At 45.2% G+C, this 24,599-nt stretch overlaps 1 protein-coding gene across 29 annotated transcripts in view; it reads left to right on the top strand.

Moving 5' to 3' along the window:
• CAMK2G (calcium/calmodulin dependent protein kinase II gamma) overlaps positions 1 to 24,599 on the top strand; it is a 711,799-nt gene that overhangs the window by 187,122 nt on the left and 500,078 nt on the right. For 10 of the 29 annotated variants that reach the window (XM_063961369.1, XM_063961362.1, XM_063961367.1 and 7 more), the window contains exon 1: positions 20,397 to 20,767. The exons of 1 other annotated variant lie outside the window; for it this stretch is intronic. In XM_063961369.1, coding sequence (XP_063817439.1) covers positions 20,703 to 20,767 — 65 coding nt within the window. In that variant the 5' untranslated portion in view covers positions 20,397 to 20,702. Of the gene's footprint in view, positions 1 to 20,394; positions 20,768 to 21,616; positions 21,636 to 24,599 lie in introns of those variants that run through there. 18 more of the 29 variants (XM_063961376.1, XM_063961371.1, XM_063961375.1 and 15 more) reach the window with 6 other exon arrangements.

Raw genomic sequence — 24,599 nt, 5'->3', positions numbered from 1 at the left:
CGCCTGATTTGATAATTTTAGGAGTCATAATTATCAAGCACTATAGTACACTCCTGAAAGACCCTTGCATCTTTCATCCAGTGCTGCACTGACGTGTCTGGATTCTGAGTCATGGGGAAAGCAAAAGAATTGTCAAAGGATCTGCGGGAAAAGGCAATTGAACTGTATAAAACAGGAAAGTGATATAAAAAGATATCCAAGCAATTGAGAATGCCAATCAGCAGTGTTCAAACTCTAATTAAGAAGTGGAAAATGAGGGATTCTGTGGAAACCAAATCACGGTCAGGTAGACCAACAAAAATTTCAGCCACAACTGCCAGGAAAATTGTTCGGGATGCAAAGAAAAATCCATAAATAACTTCAGCTAAAATACAGGACTCTCTGAAAAAAGTGGTGTGGTTATTTCAAGATGCACAATAAGGAGGCATTTGAAGAAAAATGGGCTGCATGGTCGAGTCGCCAGAAGAAAGCCATTACTACGCAAATGCCACAAAACATCCCGCTTACAATACTCCAAACAGCACAGAGACAAGCCTCAAAACTTCTGGAACAAAGTCATTTGGAGTGATGAGACAAAAAATTTAACTTTTTGGCCACAACCATAAACGTTACATTTGGAGAGGAGTCAACAAGGCCTCTGATGAAAGGTACACCATTCCTACTGTGAAACACGGAGGTGGATCGCTGATGTTTTGGGGATGTGTGAGCTACAAAGGCACTGGAAACTTGGTCAAAATTGATGGCAAGATGAATGCAGCATGTTATCAGAAATACTGGAGGAAAATTTGCACTCATCAGCCCGGAAGCTGCGCATGGGACGTACTTGGACGTTCCAACATGACAATGATCCAAAACACAAGGCCAAGTCGACCTGTCATTGGCTACAGCAGAATAAAGTGAAGGTTCTGGAGTGGCCATCTCAGTCTCCTGACCTCAATATCATTGAGCCACTCTGGGGAGATCTGAAACGTGCAGTTCATGCAAGACAGCCCAAGAATTTACAGGAACTGGGGGCTTTTTGCCAAGAAGAATGGGCAGCTTTACCATCTGAGAAAATAAAGAGCCTCATCCACAACTACCACAAAAGACTTCAAGCTGTCATTGATGTTAAAGGGGGCAATACACGGTATTAAGAACTGGGGTATGTAAACTTTTGATCAGGGTCATTTGGGTAGTTTCTGTTGTCATTATGATTTAAAAAGAGTAAACACAGTTGTTTGACAATAAATGGCTTCACCCAACTACTAACCATAAGTGAAAGAAATGTTTGTGAGTTATTATTCATATTCTCTGACAAATGGCCAGAAAATCCCAAATTCTGCTAGGGTATGTAAACTTATGAGCACAACTGTATATATTGTTTATTTGTGACAAAGGAAACAGATTATTTAAACAAACTGAAAGTCAGCTGTTAGCTAAGTGGATAGAGAGTGACCTTACTGTGGCAGGAGAGGTTATTTGCCACCTGCAAGCTACACACAGGGTCCTGGGGATGGATGGGAAGTGTGGATGGACCGGGTTCCCATCCATTTGGCTCAAACCAGGTCTTATAGGTTTCTTAGCCCAAGAAGCTGCTTCATCAGCCATCACCTGGGTGCTGGGTTTAAAGCAGAGTCTCTCCCATGAGTCAGGGCTCCTGAAGGCAGTTAGTGTCCAGGTGATAGGCCTGCTAGGGACAGTGGGATCCAGAGGGCTGGGCCACTGGTGTCAGGATGCCAGTACCTGAAGGGTTCCTTATTTAGTAAGAGGGAGTGAGGCAGGGCCTAACCTCCCTGGTTGTTTATACTAAAGACAGTGATCCTTGTTTTATGTATATCTTTGTATTTGGGCTACCTGAATAAAAGGTATTTGTTGTTTTTGCACAAGCCTGGAGTCAGTCGTTGGTGAATTTTGTAGCAGAGCACATTCTAGCAAGTCTCCTGTTACAAATGGCGCCTGAACAAGGGACCCTTCTGCTAGTCGTGTCACACGTGGCAGAGGACCCAACAGCCGCAAGGTAGCAGCACACATACCAGCAAACTCCAGACCAAGCTGAACTCATGGGCATCAGTACCAGACCAAGGGTGTTGTGAGTAGTGGTTAATCCCAACCCCACGGGGTAAAAATAATTATATGTTTTGTTTAAACTGAATGTGTTTGATTTTGGTGCAAAGATTTGCATTGGCAGCAAAGAGGTTAAACAGGGTGCATGGCTTGTTCTGTCTTATATGCTTTGCACCAATCATTGAAAGCAGCTGTGCTGATTTGCTCTAAGGGGTTGCAAGCAGCTGATACTTTATGACTGAATTTTTTTTCCAAGCTTATTTTTACCTGTGCCTGCAAAATCTGGTAATGGGAGTCTGGTGTCCCTGTTAAGTAGCTCATTAAGATCAATCAAGCAAAGTTGAAACCTTTTATAAATGTGGTTCTATTTAAATAGAGAAATTTTGTGGCACTATGTGTCCCAGAAATCCCTGAGTTCTAGTTTTAAGAGCCTGAAGGGAGAAGTTGTTTATTTGCACTACCAGTGTAAGGTATTTGTGATCACTATGTACATGCTACTTTTCAGTGCTTTGCTAAAAGCTTAATCTGTGCTAAAAAGAAAAAAGGAATTTTTATTTTCCCTTTTACTTACAGTTTTCAAAGGTAACAGGGTGAATAAAGATTTTCAGATATACAGCATATTCTGAAGTGTCTCTTCAAATGGGTAACAAAAAGAGAATTCATGCTAAAAAAAACAAAAGAGGTGACAGCTCTAACACCTCAGGTCAGGAATTTATGTGACCCTATTAAAGCCCCACAGTTGGAGAGTGAAGTGGAGAGCTTATTGGGGAGTAATCCAGATCTTGGGGAAGATTTTAGCATGGAACCTTTTTTTTTGGTGTCACACGATAAGTGACCTTGAAAGCAATGTCCAATTAAAGGACCAGAAGCTAGAAGAGCTTAAGGAAAAATGTGATTTCCTTCAAGAGCAGGTGAACACCTTAACGCAAAAGCTGGAGGAGAAGGAATCTCTTTTGCCTGACTCTCTGACCAAATTGGGAAGGAGTAGAGAAGAGATTGCCAAGCTCTCAGGCCAGGTGTCAGAGTTGAAAAAAAGACAATTGTCCATCGAGTTCAACCTATTTGTGGTCTTCTGTGCATGATGATTTGTCTACAATTTTGACTGATGCTGATGTCAGCCGTTGCAACTTATACCTTTTTATAGTAATTATAGTGCGTGACTATGCACCATAACCCCGGATATCCTTATCCATTAGTAATTTAGCTAACCCATTCTTAAAGGTGTTGACAGAGTCCGCCATTACAACTCCCTCAGGCAGGGAATTCCAAACACGTATTGTCCTTACCGTGAAAAAGCCTTTACGACGTATTGTGCGGAATCTCCTCACCTCTAACCTGAGCGAGTGTCCACGAGTCCTATGTGTTGATCTGGCCAAAAACAGGTCCCGCGCAAGCTTTGTGTATTGTCCCCTTATATATTTGTAGATGTTGATCATGTCCCCTCTTAGTCTCCTCTTTTCCAATTTAAACATGCCTAGTCTTGCAAGCCTTTCCTTGTATTCCATCGTCTCCATGCCCTTAATTAGTTTGGTCGCCCTCCTCTGAACCTTTCTAGCTCCAGGATATCCTTTTTGTAGTACGGTGCCCAGAATTTTACACAGTATTCAAGGTGTGGCCTCACTAGTGATTTATATAACGGGAGTATAACACCCTCGTCCCTTGCATCAATTCCCCGTTTTATGCATGCTAATATCTTATTAGCCTTCTTTGCTGCCATCCTACTTTGGGTACTGCTGCTTAGTTTGCTATCTATGAGAACACCTAAGTCTTTTTCCAGTACAGTATCTCCTAATTTTACCCCATTCAGTATGTAGGTGTTGTTTTTGTTCTTGCTACCACAGTGCATTACCTTACACTTGTCTGTGTTGAAGCGCATTCTCCATTTGGCTGCCCATGCTTCTAATTTAACTAAGTCGTTCTGAAGATACTCAGCATCCTCCTCCGTATTTATAGCCTTACACAATTTGGTATCATCTGCAAAAATTGACACCATGCTCTCTAGACCTTCTGTTAGGTCGTTAATGAAAATGTTGGACAATAGCAGTCCTAATACCGAGCCATGTGGCACACCACTTAACACTTCAGTCCAATTTGAAAGAGATCCATTAACCACAACGCGCTGCTTTCTATTATCTAACCAATTCTTGACCCAAGTGCATATTGTGCTTCCTAGCCCTATTTGTTGTAGCTTGTAGATAAATCACATGTGTGGTACTGTGTCGAAAGCTTTGGCAAAGTCTAAAAAGATTACATCCACCTCTTTACCCTGATCGAGGTTTGCACTTACTGTTTCATAAAAATCAAGTAAGTTGGTTTGACAGGATCTGTCCTTCACAAATCCATGTTGATTCCTTTTAATGACTTTATTAAAAGGAATCAACATGGATTTGTGAAGGACCGATCCTGTCAAACCAACTTACTTGGTTTTTATGAAAATATGGGATATGGGAGTTTGGTGCTGGCCAATAAGGCTCTGTCACAAGACTTGGCGGAGCTTCAGGAGGAGGTTTCTAAGCTAAAACCGTTGGCTATGCCTAGCTTCAGTTCAGAGACAGGTGTAGCTACACCAATTGCTGAAGACGTTGTGCTGAATGTTGGGTCAGAGACATTATCAGCCGAAGTGGAGATGCCATCTTTGGGGGAAATGATGCCAACGGTGGTGCAGGCTGCGGAAGAATGGTACCATACTGTATTGGAACCTGGCTATACTGGATTCCCTGTTCCAGCCAGAAGGAACAGGAAAGTTGAGCCAGAGCTGCCAGTGCCTAAGGCTCCCTGCTATGCCACTAGTAAGGCCATCTGCCTGGAAAGTGGAAAAGAGGGCCCTTCCTCAGAGGTAGAGCATTTACAGGCACTAATGTCCATTCAGTTGGTATTGCCATTCCAGAGCATGGAGGAAGCTGCAGCCATTATTGCGCAGCGCACAGATAATCCACAGGAATTTTTCAAGCAGCAAGAGAGAGCCACATCAGATGGCAGTGTTTTGTTGTTAACCCCTAGGACGGCAGTGAGAAGTTCCTCCGAAGCAGCACCACCTCATTCTCTGGAAAAAGAATGTCGTAGTAGCTTGGGTGAAGAGTCGAACAAAGCCCTGAGTTCAGTAGAACCTGTTCAAGATGGAGCATGGCAGCCAGGGCTCAGAGAAGATGTGTTTATGGAGACACGAGATGAGGATGTGGGATGCCCGGCTGCTCCTCAGTTGACAGTAAGTGAGGAGGAAGCGGTAATGGAGCTGGCAGAGGTTTACTTGATGTCAAGTGATCATCCACCTCCAAAACAAGAATCCTCTAACCTGCTGGATCCGTGGCAGAATGATGAACCCCAGGAATCTACCTGGACACATGGCAATTTGATGACTACTCAAGAGCCCATCCTAGATCAGGAAGTCTTATCTGAGCTGGAGTTTGCTTCTGTTGAGGTCTAGGAAACCCAGGATCTGGACATCCAGTGCACATGTGAGTCTTTCTCTGACGAATCACAGAAAAAGACCGTACCTTTGGAGGTGTCTCGCCCACGTGAGCTAGTCATGGCTAAGCTAGTGGCAATAGAGGAGTCTACTTCCGAAGTCATCCGGGAACCTGCTTCTGAAGGAGTTCCACTCATGTATGTGGACGATAAGGTGCAAGATTTCGATCTTGAGGTTGTTGCACCCTGGCATGATCCACCACGAGAGGCTCAAGATCCAATTGCTGAATTGGGACAGTTCATAAAGGACACACTAAGAGCCTGTCTCAGAGGAATTGATGCAGAGTCCCATTTCTGAGATTGCTCTACCCAGGGAGAGTTCCCTATATGAGACACAAGAGCTGGAAAATTTGAGGGGAGAGTACCAAAAGCTGGCCCCAAGTAATAGCCAGCTAAAGGAAGTTGTGAAGGAGATTCCTGAACTACAGAGTCGAATAAGAGACCTGGACAAGAGAATCAAAATAGGTTATGTGCCGGTCATAGAACAGCAGGAGTTGGTGACTAGGGTCAAAGATGGGAGATCGGAGGACGAAGCAGTCACGTTAATGAAGGAAATGTTATCAAAGCTGGAAAGACTGAAGGAAGCACTAAAAGTTCAACAAATTAAAGGACTTTCTGAGACTCGGGACCAGTGCCTCACTCTGAGGGAAAGGGTGGGGGCAAAGTTGGACCATGACCTCAGAACAATTAAAATCAGGGCAGAGACTAGGTGTTACCGGTGGCAAGAGCTTGGCCATAAAAGGTGGAATTGTCCATATAGGCAAAGACCAGTGAGGGCCGGGGTGACTACTAGGCCCAGAGTGAACTTAAAAACCTTCCCCAGTCCAGTGTTGGTTAATGTCAGGTGTCACAAACACCCAGAAAAGAATGAAGTGACTTCCTCAGTAGACAGTAAATCCGAGCCCAATAAGGGAAACATCCCTAAGGGTGGAAAGGTGAAGAGAAGGGGAAGTTTAGTGGGCAACAGGAAGTTGTCCATTGTAACGACCACTTCGGCCACTATGCCAAAGTGGAGGGAGAGGGAAGGTGGCACAGTGGAGTTGGTGCCACCAACCTTTAATGGAAATAGATTCCAAGGCCAGTTAAAAGGGCATCGGACGTGTACTTGGGACCCAGGTGTATGGGCCCAAGTTATGTCCCAAAGATTTGTCAGCCCAAAATAATTGGCGAAGGTGAAACCTTGCCAATGTCACATGCCGCTTTTCTGAGCAACAAAAAGCTGAGGGAAAGGGTATGTGGCAGGAGGTACTTTGCCACCTGTAAGCTACACACAGGATCCTGGGGGTGGATGGGAAGTGTGGATGGACCGGGTTCCCATCCATTTGGCCCAGACCAGGTCTTATAGGCTTCTTAGCCCAAGAAGCTGCTTCATCAGCCAGCACCTGGGTGCTGGGTTTAAAGCAGAGTCTCTCCCATGAGTCAGGGCTCCTGAAGGCAGTTAGTGTCCAGGTGATAGGCCTGCTAGGGACAGTGGGATCCGGAGGGCTGGGCCACTAGTGTCAGGATGCTGGGACCTGAAGGGTTCCTTATTTAGTAAGAGGGAATGAGGCAGGGCCTAACCTCCCTGGTAGTTTATACTAAAGACAGTGATCTTTGTTTTATGTATATCTTTGTATTTGAGCTACCTGAATAAAAGGTATTTGTTGTTTTTGCACAAGCCAGGAGTCGGTCGTTGGTGGATGTTGTAGCAGAGCACATTCTAGCAAGTCTCCTGTTACATTACGTACCTAAAATGGCAGACAGAGGGCGGGGGGTGCAAAACCCCACCCCTAAATTTCCCTTCAGCACACTAAAAATTACTGTTGCTGTTCCTTGTAGTGCCAATGGGAGATCCTGGGGGTGGCTCCCGGATAAGTTAGCTCTCTGCATGTGTTTTAGTAATAGCCTTTATCATGAGGCCTACTGTGACAAATTTTATGGCCATATGTGGGTACTGCTATTATGTAGTGTTAGGACTGCTGATATCGGAGAAGCCGTGAAGTGGCTCAGCAGCTAAACATGTGTTTGCAAATATGTGTGACTAATTCTCTGAATTTCTATTACCAGATAGGTTCAGGTATGGTTACAGGTAATTTTTAATGTGCTGAAGGGAAATTTAGGGGTGGGGAATTGCCTCCCCCCCCCCTCTGTCTGTTGGTTGTCTGTGACCCTTACCCCTTTCCAGCAGCTGATATAAAATTATCTCCAGGAATAACCGAGCAACTACCATTGTTTGTCTGCTTGTGTACCTAAAATGGCCACTGCTCCTCCCCCTTCCCAAGCCATGTGCATGGACAAAATGGTGGTCAGAATACCATGCGGCTAGCTCTTTTGTCACAAATAAATCCCAATTTATACAAGCACCGGAAGTTGCCCTAATAGACAATTTCAGCGCGAACAAAGCTTTGCTACTTCAGGCCTACGTTAGCAGTATGTGAATAGGCCACAGCATGCTAACACAGCTATATCATACCTATGCACCAACTTTTAAATGCTCTTTAAATTTACTTAACAGATAAACAATCCAATCTGAATCAAACACAATATGACTTATTGAACTTTGTTTAGCAACAATAAAAATATGCTGTAGCATTTCAAATATTGTGCATTTTTGTCGCACTCACACAACAAAGAAATATATTGTCCCTTGATTCATATCAGCGCCTTATTGATAACACAAAAAAATGGCATGTGGTTCAGCAGCATCTAGATGCGTCCATCCTTAGCTGGTAGACCACAGCAGCATCTGTACTGCGCATCATTAAGTACGTGATATCCTGGCTGCGAGCCCCCAACTGTAAATTTCTGATTATTTCTAAATAAACATTTCAAATGCCAGCGTTAATATATGCTGCGGACGCATGGCGCATCTTATTACCAAATACGATAAAAGTGCACTGTACGTCACAAACACTACATCCCTTAAGAGAAAACAAGTACTGGCACACATTGTAGGTTGAGGTCCAATGCTCAGAAATATATATTTGATATTAAAAGGGTATGCATACAATATAACACATGTACAGTATATCATTCAGCTATAATATATATAAATATGGTTACAGAGTTACAATTACACAAGAAGCAGTTGTAGTTACAAAAGAATCAGTTACAGCCAGCATACTTCACCCTATTTGCTCAATGTACAGTCATCTCCATTTTAGAATCTGCACCAACAGCAACGAAAAACAGCACTTCTTGGGTGAGGGGAAATACCTATATACTGTGTATTAGGGGAAGTTCATGTCTGGGACTGAGTCTTCTGTTATTGGTCCAGGGGAAGGAGATCTCTCATTCATGATGTGTTATTGGTCAGTTTGAGGGCTTTTGTCTCAGGTTGCTGGCACATGTGTCTTCAGGAAATCCTTTATATTCATACATTTGATCATAACTAATCGTTGCCATGTGCTACAATCTACTCATAGCTATCAAATTAACACACTCATTCTCCTGATCATTTTGACACTAAGCATGATATGTTTAACTTGTTCCATTCCAATAATATATATATATATATATGTGAATACAGGTAGATAGGGGTACTGGCGACCAGCTGGTGTTTTAATTTACCAAAAATATTTAGCGGACTCGAGTATCATATATAAAGGACTGGATTAAGAAAAAACTCCTTTTTATGTAAAAGCGAAATAACAATTTATTTTATCAATAAAAAAATATATCTTTAACACTTGCTTTCTAAAAAATACATATAAAACCGATTCCTCTACAAATATAAAAAATGTATTAAAACGGATTATATAGTAAAAAGCAGTTGTATAAAATATTTTAAGACATAGAATGGAAAGGAATAAAAATATTTTTTAAAAAGTTAGTAGTTAGTAAAAAGCAGCTTAACTTAGGGTGGAGGGTCATACAGGAGATCCCAACGCGTTTCGTCTGTCTGACTTCATCAAGGGGTACCCAGACAGACGAAACGCGTTGGGATCTCCTGTATGACCCTCCACCCTAAGTTAAGCTGCTTTTTACTAACTACTAACTTTTTAAAAAATATTTTTATTCCTTTCCATTCTATGTCTTAAAATATTTTATACAACTGCTTTTTACTATATAATCCGTTTTAATACATTTTTTATATTTGTAGAGGAATCGGTTTTATATGTATTTTTTAGAAAGCAAGTGTTAAAGATATATTTTTTTATTGATAAAATAAATTGTTATTTCGCTTTTACATAAAAAGGAGTTTTTTCTTAATCCAGTCCTTTATATATGATACTCGAGTCCGCTAAATATTTTTGGTAAATTAAAACACCAGCTGGTCGCCAGTACCCCTATCTACCTGTATTCATTTAACTCCATACAGCATCTCACCAATGCTGTAAAACTGCTTAGAGGACGGCTGACACCCTATTACCTACAAGGGAGTGTTTTTTACATATAAATATATTCAATTTCAGGTGTTGTTTTCCCTCACATGTGGCGCTTTACTCCTATTTTTTACATATATATATATGTTATAACTTTCTTATATAAATACATTATAATGTCTGGTGCTTGACATGTTTAATTTATGTGTTGTATGAAATATGTGTTAAATATATCTTTGTGGCTTGTCTGTGTGAATGTGTATGCTACCATATATCGCTGTGCACGCTGTGTGTATGCGCACGCACAAAGACCCATCTGTTTGGAGTTTGTATGTGGTGTGTATGTAATATTTTTGACTTCGACACATGCATGTCCTGATATACACTCATTCAGCGCTCCCATTTCTTTCTACATGTCCTGATATAGTCTGTGCTGCTGGCCCACCCCTAGGGGTGTGTTACTCCCACAGTGTTTGTTCCCAGATTGTAAGTCATATGTGTACCACGTTTGGTGTAAATTGCTCCAGGCATTCCAGAGTTATGCTGTCTACGGAAATACTTTATTCTGCTGTCTCACCCCTAGGGGTGTCTTACCCACACAGTGTTTGTTCCCAGATTGTAAGTCATATGTGTAACAAGTGTGGTGGAAATTGGTCCAGGAATTCGAAGTTATGCTGTCTCCAGATATACTCTGTGCTGCTGTTCCCCCAAGGGGTGCTAGTGGTGTGTTACAATTTGGGAACAAACACTGTGGGGGTAAGTCATATGTGTACCAAGTTTGGTGTAAATTGTTGCAGGCATTCCAGAGTTATGCTGTAACATACATATACACATACATGCATACATCATACATACATACATACATAAATACAAACACACATCCATTTTTGGCGATTTCCGTGGATGGACAGTGACATTTGTAAAATCGGTTCTTAGTAAGCACCTTAGACCTAAAAAGAAGCTACCTGCCAAGTTTCAAGATTGCAGGTCTTGTGGTTTAAGAGATTTCGTGATGAGTCAATCAGTGAGTCAACCTCCTTTTTTGCCTTTTATATATATATAGATTTCATGTTTTATGCCAAAATAATAAATAAGAAAAAATAATTTTACTTAAATCAGTGGCATCAGGATTTTGGATTCTGCTACAATAAGCATTATATGTACATATAATTTCATTAGAACTGAAAATTTCTGTTTAAGGTGGAATACTGCGGTCCTCTAAATCTACATAACGAATAACCCACATTGAGGATACCATGGGGATAATTCAAATCCACGTGATGTGCCACGTGATGTGGTGATTGGCTACGCACATATCAGCCAGTTACAGTAATGCCAACCTTGCAAATTTTCCCTCAGATATCTATGGTGTACAAGAGAAAACATACAATAATAAGATTTTAAACCTACCGGTAAATCTTTTTCTCCTAGTCCGTAGAGGATGCTGGGGACTCGGTAAGGACCATGGGGATAGACGGGCTCCGCAAGAGACATGGGCACTAAGAAAGAACTTTAGGTATGGGTGTGCACTGGCTCCTCCTTCTATGCCCCTCCTCCAGACCTCAGTTAGAGAAACTGTGCCCAGAGGAGACGGACAGTACGAGGAAAGGATTTGTTAATCCAAGGGCAAGATTCATACCAGCCCACACCATTCACACCGTATAACTAGGGTATATACGAACCAGTTAACAGTATGAAACAACACAGCATCAGACCGAGACTGATGAAAACTGTAACATAACCCTTATGTAAGCAAAAACTATATACAAGTCTTGCAGATGTAGTCCGCACTTGGGACGGGCGCCCAGCATCGTCTACGGACTAGGAGAAAAAGATTTACCAGTGGGTTTACAATCTTATTTTCTCTTACGTCCTAGAGGATGCTGGGGACTCCGTAAGGACCATGGGGATTACACCAAAGCTCCCAAACGGGCGGGAGGGTGCGGATGACTCTGCAGGACCGACTGAGCAAACAGGAGATCCTTTGCAAAGGTGTTTGAACCCGACCAAGTAGCAGCTCGGCACAACTGCAACGCCGAGACCCCTCGGGCAGCCGCCCAAAAAGAGCCCACCTTCCTAGTGGAATGGGCCTTAACCGATCTTGGTAACGGCAATCCAGCCGTTGAATGAGCCTGCTGAATCGTGTTACAGATCCAGCGAGCAATAGTCTGCTTTGAAGCAGGAGCGCCAACCTTGTTGGCCGCATACAGGACAAACAGCGCCTCTGTTTTCCTGACCCTAGCCGTTCTGGCTACGTAAATTTTAAAAGCCCTGACCACATCAAGGGACTCTGAATCCTCCAAGTCTCGCGTAGCCACAGGCACCACAATAGGTTGGTTCATATGAAAAGAGGAAACCACCTTAGGCAAGAATTGAGGACGGGTCCGCAATTCCGCTCTATCCATATGGTAAACCAGATAGGGGCTTTTATGAGACAAAGCCGCTTATTCCGACACTCACCTAGCCGAAGTCAAGGCTAACAACATGACCACTTTCCAAGTGAGGTATTTCAATTCCACTGTTTGAAGTGGTTCCAACCAGTGCGACTCAAGGAAACTTAACACCACGTTAAGGTCCCAAGGCGCCACCGGAGGTACAAAAGGAGGCTGAATATGCAGCACTCCCTTTACAAAAGTCTGTACTTCTGGGAGAGAAGCTAATTCTTTCTGAAAGAAAATGGATAGGGCCGAAATCTGAACCTTAATGGAGCCTAATTTTAGGCCCAAATTCACTCCAGTTTGTAGGAAGTGAAGAAACGGCCCAGATGGAATTCCTCCGTAGAAGCATTCCTGGCCTCACACCAAGAAACATACTTTCGCCATATACGGTGATAATGTTAAGCTGTCACGTCCTTCCTAGCCTTTATCAGAGTAGGAATGACCTCATCCGGAATGCCGTTTTCCGCTAGGATCCGGCGTTCAACTGTCATGCCGTTAAACGCAGCCGCGGTAAGTCTTGGAACAGACAGGGCCCCTGTTGTAGCAGGTCCTGTCTTAGAGGAAGAGGCCACGGATCTTCCGTGAGCATTTCCTGCAGATCCGGATATCAGGCCCTTCGTGGCCAATCTGGAACAATGAGAATTGTCTGTACTCCTCTTTTTCTTATTATTCTCAACACCTTGGGGATGAGAGGAAGAGGAGGAAACACATAGACCGACTGGAACACCCAAGGTGTCACTAGGGCGTCCACTGCCACCGCCTGAGGGTCTCTTGACCTGGCGCAATACTTCTGTAGTTTTTTGTTTAAGCGGGACGCCATCATGTCTATCTGGGGCAGGCCCCACTGACTTGCAATCTGTGCGAAGACTTCCTGATGAAGTCCCCACTCTCCTGGATGTAGATCGTGTCTGCTGAGGAAGTCTGCTTCCCAGTTGTCCACTCCCGGAATGAACACTGCTGACAGTGTGCCTACATGATTTTCCGCCCAGCGAAGAATCCTGGTGGCTTCCGCCATAGCCACTCTGCTCCTTGTGCCGCCTTGGCGGTTTACATGAGCTACTGTGGTGATGTTGTCTGACTGGATCAGAACCGGTAGGTCGCAAAGCAAAGTCTCCGCTTGACGAAGGGCGTTGTATATGGACCTTAGTTCCAGGACGTTGATGTGGAGACAAGTCTCTTGACTTGACCAAAGACCTTGGAAGTGTCTTCCCTGTGTGACTGCTCCCCAACCTCAGAGGCTCGCGTCCGTGGTCACCAGAACCCAGTCCTGAATGCCGAATCTGCGACCCTCCAGAAGGTGAGCACTCTGTAGCCACCACAGGAGAGATAGCCTGGCCCTGGGGGACAGGGTGATTAACTGATGAATCTGTAGATGAGACCTGGACCACTTGTCCAGTAGGTCCCATTGGAAGGTCCTCGCATGGAACCTGCCGAAAGGAATGGCCTCGTAAGATGCCACCATCTTTCCCAGGACTCGAGTGCAGTGATGCACCGACACCTGTTTTGGCTTCAATAGGTCCCTGACCATGAGTTCCTGGGCCTTTTCTATCAGAAGATAAACCCCTTTCTGGTCCGTATCCAGAATCATGCCTAAGAAGGTCAAACGGGTCGTAGGAACTAATTGTGACTTCGGGATATTGAGAATCCAGCCGTGTTGCTGTAACACCTCCAGTGAAAGTGACACGCTGTTCAACAACTGCTCTCGTGATCTCGCTTTTATTAGATCGTCCAAGTATGGGATAACTGTGACCCCCTGCTTGCGCAGGAGCACCATCATTTCCGCCATTACCTTGGTGAAAATCCTCGGGGCCATGGAAAGCCCAAACGGCAACGTCTGAAATTGGTAATGATAATCCTGTACCGCAAATCTCAGGTACGCCTGATGAGGTTGATATATGGGTACATGAAGGTATGCATCCTTTATGTCCAGAGACACCATAAAATCGCCCCCTTCTAGGCTGGCGATGACCGCTCTGAGTGACTCCATCTTGAACTTGAACCTTTTCAAGTATAGGTTCAAGGATTTTAAATTTAAAATGGGTCTGACCGAACCGTCCGGTTTCGGGACTACAAATAGGGTTGAGTAATACCCCCTCCCTTGTTGAAGCAGGGGAACTTTGATCACCACCTGTCGAAGACACAAGTTTTGAATTGCATTTAAGACTATCTCCCTTTCTGGGGGAGAAGCTGGTAAGGCCGATTTGAAAAACCGGCAATTAGGCATCTCTTCGAATTCCAGCTTGTAACCCTGGGAAACAATCTCTATTGCCCAGGGATCCACCTGTGAGTGAACCCAGATGTGGCTGAAAAGTCGAAGACGTGCCCCCACTGGGGCGGACTCCCTCAGCGGAGCCCCAGCGTCATGTGGTGGATTTTGTAGAGGTCGGGGAGGACTTCTGCTCCTGGGAACTAGCTGTGGATGGCAGCTTTTTCCCTCTGCCCTTACCTCTGGCAAGAAAGGACCATCCTCGTGCTCTCTTGTTTTTATGTGACCGAAAGGACTGCATTTGATAATGTGGCGCTTTCTTAAGCTGTGAGGGAATATAAGGCAAAAAATTTGATTTACCTGCCGTAGCAGTGGTGACCAGGTCCGAGAGACCTTCCTCAAACAATTCCTCACCCCTGTAAGGTAAAACCTCCATATGCCTCTATGAGTCGGCATTACCTGTCCATTGCCGGGTCCATAGGACTCGTCTAGCAGAAATCGACATAGCGTTGACTCTAGAACCCAGTAGGCCAATGTCTCTTTGATCATCCCTCATATATAAGGCAGCATCTTTAATATGACCCAGGGTTAATAAAATGGTATACTTATCCAGGGTATCCAATTCCGCAGATAAGGTATCTGTCCACGCTGCTACAGCGCTACAAACCCAAGCCGACGCTATCGCCGGTCTGAGTAAGGTACCAGAGTGTGTGTAAATGGACTTTAATGTAGCCTCCTGCTTGCAATCAGCAGGATCCCTGAGGGTAACCGTATCTTGGGATGGCAGTGCTACCTTTTCGGATAAGCGTGTCAACGCTTTGTCTACCCTCGGGGAGGATTCCCACCGTATCCTGTCCTTAGTTGGGATAGGATACGCCATAAGAATCCTTTTGGGAATCTGCAGTTTCTTGTCCGGAGATTCCCAAGCCTTTTCAAATAACTCGTTCAGCTCATGAGAAGGGGTAAAGGTTACCTCCGGTTTCTTTTCCCTATACATGTGTACCCTCGTGTCAGGGACAGGGGGTTCCTCTGTAATATGCAAAACATCCTTTATTGCAATAATCATATATTGAATACTTTTAGCCAATTTTGGCTGTAACTTTGCATCATCGTAGTCGACACTGGAGTCAGAATCCGTGTCGGTATTAGTGTCTACTATTTGGGATAGTGGGCGCTTTTGAGACCCCGAGGGTCCCTGCGACATAGGGGCAGGCAGGGTCTGACTCTCTGCATAATTCCTGGACTCAGCTTTGTCCAACCTTTTGTGCAATAAATTTACATTAGCACTTAAAACATTCCACATATCCACCCAGTCAGGTGTCGGCGTTACCGACGGAGACACCACATTCATTTGCTCCACCTCCTCACTAGGAAAGCCTTCTACCTCAGACATGCCGACACACGCGTACCGACACACCACACACTCATGGAAACCTCTTATCTGAAGACAGTTCCCCCACAAAGGCCCTTTGGAGAGACAGAGAGAGAGTATGCCAGCACACACCCAGCGCTAATGACCCAGGAAAAAACACACTATATGTTTACCCAGATAGTGCTGTAATATCTATTTTGCGCCAAATTATGTGCCCCCCCCCCCCTTCTTTAAAACCCTCTTTCACCGTGGTTAAGCAGGGGAGAGTCCGGGGAGCTTCCTCTCAGAGGTGTGCTGTGGAGAAAATGGCGCTGATAAGTGCTGAGGAACAAGCTCCGCCCCATCAGCGGCAGGCTTCGGTCCCGCTTAAAAATTCAAAACATGGCGGGGGATCTCTCTTATATACAGTGCCCAGCCTGTATATAAGGTTATTGCCACCTTTGGAGGTCCATATTGCTGCCCAGGGCGCCCCCCCTGCGCCCTGCACCCTTACAGTGACTGCCGTTTGTGTGTGCTGTGTGGGAGCAATGGCGCACAGCGCTACCGCTGTGCGCTACCTCAGTGAAGATCTGAAGTCTTCTGCCGCCTTTGAAGTCTTCTTTCTTCACATACTCACCCGGCTTCTATCTTCCGGCTCTGCAAGGAGGACGGCGGTGCGGCTCTGGGACGAACTGCGGGGTGAGACCTGCGTTCAGTTCCCTCTGGAGCTAATGGTGTCCAGTAGCCTAAGAAACAGAGCCTAACATTAAAGTAGGTCTGTTTCTCTCCCCTCAGTCCCTGCTGCAGGGAGTCTGTTGTCAGCAGGCTCCCTGAAAATAAAAAACCTAACAAATACTTTCTTTTTCAGGAAAACTCAGGAGAGCTCCGTGGAATGCACCCAGTCTCCTCTGGGCATAGTAATAAACTGAAGTCTGGAGGAGGGGCATAGAGGGAGGAGCCAGTGCACACCCATACCTAAAGTTCTTTCTTAGTGCCCATGTCTCCTGCGGAGCCCGTCTATCCCCATGGTCCTAACGGAGTCCCCAGCATCCTCTAGGACGTAAGAGAAATCGGGGTTTGTGTGTACAACGTGCCATTCCGGAATTGTATGTTAGAAGGCCACTACTCTTGGCTTATTCTTCTTGACCTCTCTGCTGCTTTTGACACTGCAGACCACCCTCTCCTCTTTCAAATCTTTCACTTCATGGGTCTGTGTGATACTGCCCTCTCCTACCTCTCTAACCGCTCCTTCTCAGTCTTCTCTCATGACTCCACCTCTCCCGCACTTCATCTAATTGTAGGTGTCCCCCAAGGTTCTGTTCTTGGACCACTCCTTTCAGCTCTCTATACTGTACATCCTCTTTAGGTGAGCTCATTCGCTCTTTTTACTGCCAATATTATTTCCATGCTGATGACACTCAAATCTGCCTTTCCTCACCTGACCTCTACCATTGTCTCCTCACTTGTATCTCCATCTGCCTCTCTGCCATCTCTTCTTGAATGACCCAGCGCTTTCTTAAACTTAACTTGTCTAAGACTGTGCTGATCATCTTCCTACCCTTACGCATAACCGCATCTCCCACAATTTAATTCTCTATTGATGGCACAACTACCTCCTCTAGCCCTCAAGTATGCTTTCTTGGAGATGTCCTTCATTCCTCCTTCTCCTTCAAACCACACATTTAGTACCTCTCGCAGACCTGACGTTTCCATCTCAAAAATATTTCCAGGATCAGACCCTTTCCCACCCTGGATGCTACTTAGACCCTTATCCACTCACTGGTCATCTCCAGATTGGACTACTGTAACCACCTCCTATCTGGCCTCCCTGACCCTTCCCTCTCTCCACTCGTCTATCCTCAATTATGCTGCCCAGCTCATCTTCCTCTCCAAGCGTATTACATCTACTTCCCCTCTCTTATAAGCCGTACTCTTGCTCCACTTCTAAATCCAATTTAAGCTTCTCACACCTTTATTACTTCTGATGTGCATTCGTTAGCTAAACACACACACCTTAGGGGTTGAGCGCAGTTCTATTGTGGTATATCCACTTACCTTCTCACACTTACTTACAAAGCCATCGCCCGTTCCTTTCACATTTACGTATCTGACCTTATCTCCCCTTACACACCCACCCTCTTCGCTACACAAATTCATGCCGCCTCTCCTGACAACTGACTACTTCCTTCCACTTCTGCCTCCCAAGATTTTTTCTGTAGCGCTCCCTACCTCTGGAATTCTGGACCTCTCCCTATCAGACTCTCCACATCTCTACAAATGTTTAACAGGCTCTCAAGACCCACTTCTTCATCAAACCCATCTCTCATCCTAACCCTCTGTTACATACTCACTTCTACCCCATCTCTCATCCTAACCTTGTGCTACATGGCTCACTTCTACCCCACCTGTGTCACCCCTATCCCTTCAGAATGTAAGCTCTCACAAGTAGGCCCCTCTCCCCTCACGTTCTCTCTTAGACTATTTTCTACTACATACTCCCTACAACGGCACCTAACCCTCGTTTTTCCCCACCCTGATGATTATTTCAGTGCTCTGTCCCCTCATGGAACAATGCTACTATACCATGTATTTGTCCTACATTGTCTTATACTGTTTTCTTGTTTTGCTCATTTGTTTATGTACTTTGTTAGGTGCTGCGTAAGCCTTGTGGCATCATATAAACGATAATAGTAATAATAGTCACCATATACTGTTTTGTACATCTAGCCACTAGAGCACTGACTATTTACTGAACTGTGACTATGTAGGTATGGGACTCATTTTTTTTAAATCACATACCTTACAATACTAATTTACATTGGGGTTAATTCAGCCCCGCATGCAGTCCCCAATTGGTCGCAGTTTACCAATGTTTTCGGAGCTGCAGCATGCATGTGCTGCGATGTCAGCCATGGATACTGCAGCCTGCCGGACAGGCTGGGGCCGTTTGAGGGAGGATATGGAGAACGTTGCACAAAACCAAGTTGTACCACCTCTGTTTTGTTGGAGTGCCAAGGCCAGTGATGGCATCTTCAGATACAGAATTAGGGTCACTCAGATGGCTGATGCTGCGACTGATGGTCGCAGTGATGATTCACTGCTTCATCTTCAGATGCTGACAGTGGGCATCTTTCACCACAAGATGCCTCCTGAGGCATTAGCATATTTTCGTTGAAAGATGTAGCTGCTGTGCCCGTTGCGTCGGGTGGTATTCATGTGGGTGTCCACGACACCCATAGAGTGGGAATAGAACCCGTAGCAACCGCAGGTCGCAACCGAGCCCGCAGCGTGGCGAGCGCAGCGGGCCCGCAAGGGGCTTGCTGCACTCGCCCCTCTCCGCAGGGATCCCGGCGTCGGTATGCTGCCGGGATCCCGGCGTCGGTAAGCTGACCGGCGGTCAGGAGACCGCCGGTCAGCCATACTACACTCGTTGCGTCCACCTCTAAATTGGGCCCAATTGTTAATTATTTTCCAGGTACCTCATGAGTATGTAGCAGGGTTGCTATTTCCCGCAGAGTGCATAAACAGTAGTCTTTATCATTGTAAAGAACGGTGCTTGTTGCTGCCCTACTGTTCTATAGTGCATAGAGAAAGATTGTCAATGTAAGAGATTAGACTTCTGCCTTTTCAAACTCTTGAATTTGTGTGAAATCTCCTGCGCACAAGTAGTATGCTACAAAAAACCTTCAATCTACATTTATTTTCCCTGCAGTACAAGTTAGCAACTACACTGATAACAAAATAAATATCAACGTAGAAACACATAATGTAAAATAAATAAATATGTTCTTCAAAATTTTAAACATCATGATTAAAGATATGGTACAGAATTTGACATGCAATTTATTTTTAGAATTCTACTGTATACTCCTTAGCTAACACGTATAAAACAGTTTCCCACATGTCCCCTTTTTTTATCTTTACATGTAATTGTAGCAATACTGCGATTTACATAAATGTCTCCAGTTCCTTATAACAACCACTGCTGCAACCTGTGCAGGAACTAAACATGTCCACTCTACACACATCACAGCTATTTTTATTGTTGTAGAGCTTCTCATTTACTTTATTCCCATCCTGCAGTCTCTGCCTCACCTTTCTAGAGATGTGCACTATAGTATGATTATTCTCTCCACCCTAGGACACAGCCCGGCATATGCTGTGGAACATGTCACTCCTGGATGACTGAGCCCCAGGTCATGTATTGCGAGCACTGATCGCAGCGCTGCATTAGCTGCGTGCCGCCTGATACAATAATAAGCAGAATGATAATGCATGTATATATTCTGTTGTTATTAACAGCCCGTTACATTCTATCCTCCATGCATCAGTCACCCCTCCCCTGCAGCACTGCCCCCATCTCCACCCCAGTGCAGGGTGCTGCCTGTACCCCCGTCTCCCTCACAGCTGGCAGCATCGCCCAAGGTCTGCCTCGGTGCACTCTCCCTCCCCTCGGCTCTGTATCTATCCCCCCCCCCCTCTCTCCCCGCTGTGTTCTGTGTCCTCCCCCTTCCCCCCTAGGCTGGGCGTCCGCAGGAAGGGGGGAGTGTCCCTGGGAAGTCTCGCGGTGCTGCCGGCCCCCCTCCTCCTCCTCCCCCCCCGAGGCAGCAGCAGCAGTGACAGAGCACGGGCAGAGTGGAGGAGTGACACGGGTGCTCCAAGCAGGCAGGTGACGGAGCGGCGCAGCGGGTATCAGGCAGACGGAGAGTAGCAGCAGCAGCAGCGGTCGGCAGCGGGGGAGGAGAAGGCGGGAGGGAGGGGGAGCAGGAGCCGCCCCGGAGGAGGAGGAGGGTGAGACGCAGAGGAAGAAGGAGAGGAGATCTCGCCCCGGCTGCTGCCTTCTCGCTGACAGCCCGCAACCCGCCCGATGCGAGAGTGTTTCCCCTGGCACTAGTATGGCCACCACCGCCACCTGCACCCGCTTCACGGACGAGTACCAGCTGTACGAGGAGCTCGGCAAGTAAGGAGACCCGGGGAGCAGAGGGCAGCCAGTGGGGGACACTGGCGGGGACGGGGAGGCAGGGGACAGGGCAGACTCCTGTCATAGCTGAGAGGGGGATAGCACTCACCTGACATACAGGAGACGGCAGACTGGTGTGTACGGTGACAGGAGCACGGCATACTGGACACAAGAAGGGACCGGTTAGGGTGAGCAGCCAGAGGACGTAGCAGAGACTGCTGGGCAGTGGGGAAGGGGGACATGGCAGGCTGGGAAGGGGGACATGACAGTCTGGGCAGCAAGGAAGGGGGCACTGACAGGCTGAGCAGAGAGCAAGGGGCACTGACAGACTGGGCAGCGGGGAAGGGTGATATGACATGCTGGGCAGCAAGGAAGGGGGCATTGACAGGCTGGGCAGCGGGGAAAGGGCACTGACAGGCGGGGAAGGGGGACATGACATGATGGGCTGCGAGGAAGGAGCACTGACAGGTTGGGCAGCGAGGAAGGGTCACTGGCAGGCTGGGGAGAGAGGAAGGGGCACTGGCAGGCTGGGCAGAGAGGAAGGGGCACTGGCAGGCTGGGTAGAGAGGAAGGGGCACTGACAGGTTGGGCAGCGAGGAAGGGGCACTGGCAGGCTGGGCAGCGAGGAAGGGGCACTGGCAGGCTGGGCAGAGAGGAAGGGGCACTGACAGGCTTGGCAGTGGGGAAGGGGGTTCCTCAGAATTGGCAAGTTAATGCATACTCCAAATGTTTGAAGGAAATGTGACCGCACAGTGTGGATATGTCCAGCACGCATAACTAGTACAGATAATAGATCACAGCCAGGGTATCAAGGCCATCTCTGTCTGGTCATATGGAGATCTGAGAGGACTAAATTATCAGTGCACTGGTAGAGTTGTTTTATTACCTAAGCAAGGTTCTTTGAGATAACAAGGGGCAACAGATTGGGTTTGGAAATTACCTGTGTGCACTGGAGCCACACAGACAAGGCTTATGGAGAATCAAACACATGAAGGGCGCCTGAGGGAAAAGGAATTAGCATGTCACACAGGGAGATCTAGGAAGAGGGGGCAGGATTGTAAACAGCCGTTAGAAGACACAGACCTGAAACACAGGGTTGGAGACCTGGGAGTGATACACCCATGATTTAGACAGCAACTAAATTAACTGCAAAAAGAGGATCCATATCTGGTATATAGAGCGAGACAAAGATATGAATGAAATACTGTATACACATGCAAGCAGTTAGACCAAGGCCAGACAAACAGGACTGTTTCTGCATAGTGACATTGATTAGTGACCTGACAGGCGAGCAAGTGACAGCGTCACATCCCTATACACAGAACAGCAGGTCCTGTTTTTTGAAGAAGAGAGGGTGTTATTGAAATTTAAAGAGCTCCAATAGCAGTTTAGCACCTAGACAATAGGACAAAGACATTTATTTTAAAGGCTGTTTCTCTGCTATAAGACCCGACTCTATTCAAAGACATATTAGGCAGTTGTAGTACACTAGAAATTACATGTATTCTGTAGAATTAATGCATAAATATAATTTTTACGTATTATATGCAAATTAAACTAATGGGGGTGTATAACTTTTAAGTGGTTATTTCCCTAGAATGTATTTTGTACAACATATATTACAAATATATGTTAAGATTGATTGACCGTGAAATTTAAATGACCTACTCATATTTACATGTGTGGGTTAACCGATATACATGCGCCTATGCCAGACCTTGCAGTGATGTAGTAATGTATGTTTGGTTGTTGAACTTAAGGGTATAATCTGTATTTAACAAGAAGTCATGGGTAGTCGTCATATGGTCTGCTCATCATTATGGCCATAAGTTCCAGGAGGTGGAGATCAGAAATGTTATTACAATGCTTCCAGACTGTTATCTACTTAAGGGAGCGCTTCTGTTTTTTTCCCCCCATTATTATTTTTATTGAAATAGAAAAGTTTGCAGCTTAGCCACTTGTATAAATAATAATACAATTGTTAAACATTTATTATATGGTTGGAGACAAAATACCCATTAAAATTTAGATCCTGAGGGTTTGGCCACAGGTTAAGAAACCATCTTTAAAAGATTCATGGTTCATGTGGTATTGTATAGTGCAGTAACAAAGAAGGAGTATACCGTTCCACTTTTGATTATTGGTGTCCAGTGTATGGTGGGATGTCCATCTCTGGAATCTCGTACCTCGGTGAAATGGCCTATTCAGCCGTGTATTTTGTATTGTTTTTCTCTAGTCTCTTTGCTAAATCCTTTGTCGTCGGCGCAGGACTGAGAACTGCGGTTTCACTTATAGAACTGAGGCTGATTAGTTGTAAGGAACATCCAGCATTGAGCCTTTGACAGGAGACCTTAATCCCTTTGTTATCAGTGGTTGCAGGTCCTCTGGTAAGGAGGATGCTAGTGTTTGAATTTCTTTGTAAAAATACTGCTGGGTTCTGTTCCTTTACATTAATATGGTTCTTATGTCCACTGCATTGCAGAAGTTTTAACCAAGATCCCACTCTCCCATCCATTTTCTTTGTTTGGCTCCCATTGTCTGTTTTCCTTTTTGCTCTTTCCTCTGCGATTGAATGTTAAAGTAGAAAATTCATGTACCCTGGAAGACCTGCTTTCCTGCTAGGGATAGGTATTTTCTTTTTTTTTGCATGATTTTTGATGTAGTTGTCAGAACGGAGCGTAGACTAGATTTTATGCATTGTCATCGTAGTATTGTAATTAACCTCATCCATGCTGGCAGACATGTCGCAGCCAGCCTTGTTGCTTAAGAGGTTAATGAACATGTGTAATACAAATGTGTGAAAATTGCTTCCTTAATCATTTCTACATAAATCAGGTACGGTAATTATATCCTGCATCATTTCCGTAGTTCATAGTGTTATAATATTATCTTTTAATGATAGTTCCAGCAACCATAAGTCTTGCAGTTATGTATTTTTTACAATGGCAATTGGGTATGAATTTGTATCTGAATTTTTAGTCTAACACATCACCTAATTACATAACCGTATTAGCATTGACTATTGGTACTATTCATACAGGGGTTCTTAATCTGTAATTGTAATTAAAAATGTATGTTATTGAAAGTAAATTGACTGCGAAGCTTCTCTAGGAAAATTCACATCTAGCAGTATTAGGATAGACATGATAACTATAATAAAATAGTTTTAGAGATTCAAAGGGGTATTACACATATCTATTGGTATTGACTTATTTACACTATAACTCTGGAATCTTTTTTTAATTGTGTTGTCAGCCTCAATATTAACTCCAGTCACATAATGGTGCAACAATAGACCTATTGTACATGTCCAAGGCACTGGGTGAGCATCAGGAAGTGTCACAGTCTCAGCAATCCAGTACAGCAGTGGTACTAAAATGGTTTTGTTTTTTTTAAAGTTGAGATCCCATTTTTTTAAAGTTGGACCCAGAATATCAGTTTACCATTGTTCTGGGACCTGGGTATACCTTTGGTCTTGGACACCAGAATAAGCAGTTCCTAATAGAATTATTTAATTGTTACCAGCTGTGTATCCGAACAACAGATTCTGGGATTCTCCGTGGTGTCCTGAAGGAGATGCAGTTAATTTGCTGGCTGTTGGGTTCCTGGCGGTCAGGATACCAATGCCGAAATCCCGGCAGCCAGCAATGCCGTCAGCTGGAATCCCGGCGCACAGGGGCTATTCCCACTCATAGGTGTCCACGACACACACAGAGTCGGAATAAAAACTGTGGCAAGCCATTGAGCCCGCAAGGGTACTCATTGCGCTTGCCTCGCTGGCGGCATTCTGGTGGCCGGGGTGCCACTGTCGAGGTATTGACAGCCGGTATCC

This window comes from Pseudophryne corroboree, chromosome 3 (assembly GCF_028390025.1).
Source record: "Pseudophryne corroboree isolate aPseCor3 chromosome 3, aPseCor3.hap2, whole genome shotgun sequence".
NCBI classification, from domain to species: Eukaryota; Metazoa; Chordata; class Amphibia; order Anura; family Myobatrachidae; genus Pseudophryne; species Pseudophryne corroboree.
The sequence above is the reverse complement of the archived record's forward strand: the minus strand, read 5'-3'. Positions and strand labels throughout refer to the sequence as shown.